General features: G+C 40.1%; 1 protein-coding gene across 3 annotated transcripts in view; it reads right to left on the reverse strand.

Moving 5' to 3' along the window:
* DCP1A (decapping mRNA 1A) overlaps positions 1-2,018 on the reverse strand; it is a 35,770-nt gene extending 33,752 nt beyond the window's left edge. For all 3 annotated transcript variants that reach the window (XM_084530491.1, XM_084530490.1, XM_084530492.1), the window contains exons 1-2: positions 1,850-2,018; positions 958-998 (exon numbers count right to left, since the gene is read on the reverse strand). In XM_084530491.1, the coding sequence (XP_084386617.1) occupies positions 958-998; positions 1,850-1,990 (182 nt within the window). In that variant the 5' untranslated portion in view covers positions 1,991-2,018. The remainder of the gene's footprint in view (positions 1-957; positions 999-1,849) is intronic.
* Between the last annotated feature and the right edge of the window lie 4,439 nt (positions 2,019-6,457).

The following is a 6,457-nucleotide window of genomic DNA, read 5'->3' on the forward strand; positions in this document are numbered from 1 at the left end:
TCTTTATAGCAACATGGACACCTCTAAACAATGTCCAACAACAAAACCTGCCAAGAGTTTCTATGAAGGTGGCAAACAGTCCTTACTGTCACGGGTTACTCATTTAATGCTCTTAACAGACCTTTTGTGAAATAATCAGAAACTTTGTTTATTTTTTTTTAATTTGGTTGGTTTCTTACACTGTGTATTTCCAAACCTGGAGCTCAAGCAAAGTTAACAGCAAAAGATGACATGTATTCCTTTACAGTGCCAAGATACAACAGCTGGAATAACCTACTCCCTGACAGTCTGTTTCAGGATGGGTTGATTAAGTCTGCATTATTCACACTTCTTACATTCAGCACTGTTATTTCATTGTTAAATTTCTGACATGCTGGCAACTTAAAACTTAAATCCATAATTGGTTTTGCTGCTTCCATCAAGAATATCAGGCCCTTTTCCCCATGCCACGTAACTGCGAATTCCTTTCATTATTTTAACAAGGAAATCAAGTAGCCCTCAAGCGACTTAAGTGTCATCATCCATTTTTAGAACTAGACAGGATATGACAGAAGTTAAGAACATTATTTAATTTGATTTGAAATTCATATTGTTTTCATGATCAACTTCACATATTTTAGGAGATGTGGGGTGGCTATGCATTTATCAACCCCAATACATTAACAGATGTTATTGTTACCAACAAAATAATGTTAATAAACTAGGTTTTTGTGTGGATACATAGGTAGCATTTATCAGGCCCTAAGATTTTTCAGCAGTATTTCTGTGTGTTATCACTAGGGTTATTCACTCATGCGCAGAGTTTATTCTTCTCAAAGAATATATAACACATATGTTACCAGCTAGACAAATAAGTAATTATGAACTGTATGCAATAAATCCAGTATGGAGCTGCACATGTAGCCACCTTCTTTGTCTTTTTCATAGTGAAAAAGAAAACAAAAAAATAACCCTTACCTTTTGTACACAAATAAGGTACCTTCTATATCAGTTTTCTCCTACAAAAGAGAGCAGATGTGTTTAAGAAATACACTTGTTCACAGAGATAGCTTTTATAGAACATTCCAATTACAAAGACTATTTGTATTTTTTTTTTAAATAAGGATATTGTGATCTGTTATTTTCTGGCACTTGTTATTTTTTCTTAGGGAAGTTCAGAAATTAAACACACTTCCAGAAGATTTCCTTCATGGTGCTAACTTACTGATGGATATAACGTATCCCACAACTTTCTCATGCTCAGCTTCAACAGTCAGAGCTGAACACCTTTCTCACAACTCCCGCTTTAAATAAGGGCTACACTTAATTACCTACAAATAGTTTTTCACAGTTGTTACTTAAAACAAGTAGAGTGCCAGCACACAGAACAACGAAACAACCTAACTATGTGCCCCAGCTCTGTTTTGTCCTTCAGTTTTCCAAGCAGCCCTCACCGTACGCTTGAGGGTCTCCAGCGCTGCCCACAGCGCTGAACTTCCACACGTTCACATCTCGCGGTTCTGTGACTAAACTACAACAGGCAGGGACAGCCCGAAGGAGGCACAGGACAGCTCTGAACCTAAATCAGGCGTTTTCCTTAAACCGTACCTCCAGAGACGCCTTTTTACCGTAGGACCGGCAGCCATACGCAAACCACTGAGGACAACCAGCTGAGGTGAAAGCTATATTTTAACGCGCAGACGAGTATTATTCCCCAAGCCCCACTGCTCCCGAATTAGGGCTACGAACAACAAACCACACTTTAAAATGTCAGAGCTGTAGCAGCCCTCCAGCCCCACAGCACCGATACGATAACGAGGGCCCGGCCGGCGGCGAGGGAAGAGCCCCGGCCCCGCTGCCCGTCACTTACCCACTCGTTGGCCTTGGGGCTGAAGCTGTAGAGCGCTACCTGGCCGGTCACGTCGGCGATGCTGGTGATGTAGGGGTCGTGGCGCTGCAGGGCCGCCAGGCTGATCTCCTGCCCCGCCCGGCCCGCCGCCGCCTCCTCCATCTTGCGGCCCGGCGCGAAGCGGCCGCGCGGTGTCACGGCGCGCCCGTCCCCGCCGCCCGCCGGAACGCTGAGCCCCGCGCCTTCCGTTCCGCCCCGCCTCACGGCCCACCCCGCCGCCCTACCTTACCCACCCAAATAAATAATTAAATAAATAAAAACGGATACATAAATAAATGTGCCCTTGACTGTGTTGCGGGACTGCTGCCCTCAGACTGTAGTGGCCACTTGGTGAAATGGCCAGTGATGGAAGGGTAAAGGCAGTGCTGACCATGAGACAACACTGACCCTACCTCTGTGAGGCAAAAGGGCACGACCTGTGTAAAAGTAAATGAAGATCTTGAAGTATTGCTTTTCGAGATTGAAAATTCAGATTCAGCTGTCACCTGAATTTGGTGGGTATCTTCCCATTTTCCCATACGTCTGTCCAAGCACAGTGGATATTTCTGTTATCCAACATTTTCAGTTTCGTTCCGAATTGTCTCTCCGCATCTGGGCATGTCATGAAGAGAAATAGCTTCTTTATTTCTCATGATCAGATCAAGCTAAAGATCTGTGTATTGCTTACATTGTAAGAAGTAATTATGTTTTTACCATAATTTGTTTCCTGACATGAGTAGTACAAAGGCTTCAGAGTTTGCCCCGGGCTGGCCTGTGACATGCTGTGAGCTGGGTCCCAGGACGGAGGAGTCACCTCCCAGGATTTTGGGGCCAATGCTGCTCGTTCCCTTGGGTTCCCCCTGCCTCAGGGGTGCGAGATGTGCCTGCAGCGTGTCCGTCTCTCGTGCTGCTGGGGGAGCAGACGGTGCAGTCAGGGCTGCAACTGCACGGCGCAGTGCGTAGTGCCTCAGCCTCTGCCTCCATGGTTCCACACACCCCCTGCAGATGCTCACATGTTCATCATTATCTGGTATTTGGTTCACACTCTGCAGTGGGATATGGAATTCCCAATACTTCAGAAGAATGTTGGAATTAAATACTTTGTTTTTCTAATATATGGATTTTAGGAAAAAGTACAGCATACATATTATGAACAAGACGTGAAGGAATTCCAAAATAACATCATATTTGTAAAATTTTGTGAAATCTGCCACGAAAAAAAAAAAAAAAAAAAAACCACAAAAAAAAACACAAACACAAACAAAACAAAACAAAACAAAACAAAAAAACTTGAGGCTAGCAAACTTAAATAAAACTATGTTTGCGGCGAGCTTATGACCCTTCTGAGAATGTAAGGAATTTCCTTTACCATTTGTATTACCACAGATCATGTTCTCTGTTGCAGGTGGACATACTTCTGATTTTAATACAATTAGCTTTACAGTTTAATCCTCCCCCCAAAAGGTCGATGTTTCATGCAAAAGCATAAGCAAGGATCTAGCAATTGTGTGGCTCCATAAAAAGTCTTCCTGACAAGCAGCAGAAACGCCAAGTTCCAGAAAGATACCAATTTATTTATTTATTTAAAAGTAAAGCTTTTTGGAGTGAACATTAATTTACCTGTTTCAATGTCAAACAGCTCTAGCATAAAGTAAAAAGACATTTCATATACATAAAAAAAGGTAATCTGGACACAAATTCCCATGTACCTTCATCATATAACTCACTCCTGAATCCCAAAGCCTAACTACCTGTCAAAAAAACATAAAAGCATAGAGAATGTCATAGAGAGCTCCATAAATCTTCCATCCCTTGAGTCCTTCCTGTTTTGTCACAAGGGGGGTCCAATCTAATCAACAAAATTTGGGGTTTTATTGGTTCTGTATGTAAAGTGTGAAAACCCATTTCCATAAAGGGCAAACAATCACACTTAATTTGATGTGAAAAATACTTTGCTATAAAATAGCTAGTTACTATTCAGTAACACTCTAAATTAGGTAATAACAATATGAAGAATTTCATGTTTAAAAGCAATCTTTTGAAAGACATTCTAAGGGCTCAAATGAAGCAAACAAAATGACAAAAACTCTTTAAACAGTTGGTTTTAAATGGCATTTGAAACACCTGCACCAAGCTGTTCCTTTCTTCAAGACTACGATAAGCAAAGGTATTTTTTAATGTAAAAAACTTCTTGACAAAGGGCAGCTTTCTGCTGTGCCAGACCTTCTCAAGTGTGAAAACTCCTTGGCTGCATCTTGAATTTAAAGTGAAACATGAAGAGCATTGATTAAAAGAAGAAGAAGAAGAAGAAGAAGAAGGAGAAGAAGGAGAAGAAGGAGAAGAAGGAGAAGAAGCTGTGTTTTCCAGTTACGGGTTGTATTCCTCCTTTATCTGCTAATTCCTGTTCTTCGTTTTAGTGAATTCTCTCTGACCTTCACTGTTGTTGCCTTGGAATAATATATTTTATATCAGAAATGAGTCATATGACCTGCCATCTGCTTCATCAACCTTGAAGTACACTGAAACACATGGTATACTTAGACTAAAGCTGTGACCTCTGCAAACTAAAATGTTAGTTGTATCCATTCAGGCTTGTTCCTTGATTATTGTATATTGCAAATTTCTTTGTCCTCCTCTAAAGCTATGCAGCAGCTACTGCTGGGGAAAAGTTCATCCATTGCTCTCTATTTCTGGTTCTTGCACTGTACCAGACAGAAGTGGGATGCTGTACATAATGCCCTTTTGATGTTTGCTCTGTGAGTGGGACAGATTCCATTTGTGTTTCAACAAGTGAAGAGAACGTTATGTTCTGTATTTCAGTTATTCAGCTGAGGTTTTGTAGGACAGAATTTGATGATTTATTACCCTCTGTACTGTTATCTACTTGATATGTGTTAAGATAGGTGAAATAATAAAGACCCTCTTTTACCCCTTCAGATACTTGTGACAGCATGGCCGTGTCTTTCCACTGATGTCTGCTCTGCTATTTGCAGTTGTACTAACTCTCTGGCCCTTGTTTTTCACACAGCAAATTACTTACGTAATTTCAAAGCTTATTTGGGATCCTTTCAAACTTCATACAGAAAAAATGTTCTTCAGTCTGCAATACCTTTGTTTATCCCCTGTTAGCTGAATATCATCAGGAAAGAATATATTGCTGATGTTACGATGGTGGAGAAATGCAGTCAGCATTCCCAGTCACTGCATTTGCCATTACTGCTAAAAGTTGAATTAGGGTCCAGTGGATTTCAGAAAACCTGAGTGACTCACAGAGCTAGTGTTCTGTCATCCACACTGTTTTCCACCTGAAGCAATTTTCAGAAGTTGCTGGTATCATGAGATATTTTGGAAATAGCACACTTTTTATTGGTTTGCTTACTGATTTCCTTGAATTTCAATAGCAGGTAATTCTTGTTTTATTTATTAGTAATTGCATTGGTATTTGTGCCTTAAATTTCAGTGATAATGGCTGTTATTCAACAGAATTTATTTATTTGGGCTTATTTCTAGCTAGGGTAAATTGCCCTGATGATGACTTCCTTAATCAATAAGTTACCAGACTTTTAGTTTGCAGTTTAATTCCCTAGACAAGCCTGCAAGCCTAATTGTGTGTGTGTTGTTTTTTGTGTGTGTGTGTGTTCATGAGAGATGTCAGTTTCTAGGTGCTAAAGTGGTTAAAACAAGGGGGGAGGATGCTAGAATTTTGATAGGTCTGCCATTTTGTTCGGAAAATAATTTTATTTCACAAGAAGCGTTACTTGGACATTTTTATTTGCTTATTATTTATTACAATGTTTACTTCAGTTGCATTGTTCATCCTACTATGAAGGCACACTTGATCTTTGCCATTAGTGAGGCTGACAGTTCCTGGCATTCAGTCTCATCACTATACTTTACTGTACAAATAATTCTTCATGGGATGATTCTTCAGGCTGATAAAGGATAACTGAACACAGCTACAGTTGGAGATAAAGACCTCTCTCTTTGTAAATGACATCTGTAAAAATCATACTTTCTGAGACTTAGCACAGAAACAGGCTTTTACGGTACTCACCAGCAGTTTATGCAGTTTTTATGTACATAAAGAAAAATTTTCTTTCCTGGCAATCATTCTGCAGTGCTGAGCGAATTACAAGCCTTTCATAAGTCTTCCAATTTGCAGTATGTTCTTTCTGCACTAATGTTGCATCCATAGGTACCTTATTGAAAATTCATGGTCATAGATATTTATTTTTAGCTATGAAAAATCTATTCCCACCTTTAGATGAGGGTTTTCTAAATGGTTACACATTACAGTGTTATAGGGTAGCAGCACTTTTTTTTTCCCTGCAAATTCTGCAGTATCCCTTGGTCACCAGATCCATTTCCTTTTATCCTTCTTCCCTTGGTTACAGAACTAAACTTGTTAAAGAAGTCATTTCTCCACACCTACTGGCAAAAGGACCAATTAAATCTGGTTAATGTGCCACAGAAGTCGTTAGGCTGGGTCCCTAACAATTCCAATTAGTTTATTGAAGGTTGTCACAGTGTTTTCTTCACTGTTGTGTTTTAAGATCAGATGATATAGTATCTGGCAGGGTTGATTCTTGC

The sequence above is a fragment of the Aythya ferina genome (assembly GCF_964211825.1).
Source record: "Aythya ferina genome assembly, chromosome: 10".
NCBI classification, from domain to species: Eukaryota; Metazoa; Chordata; class Aves; order Anseriformes; family Anatidae; genus Aythya; species Aythya ferina.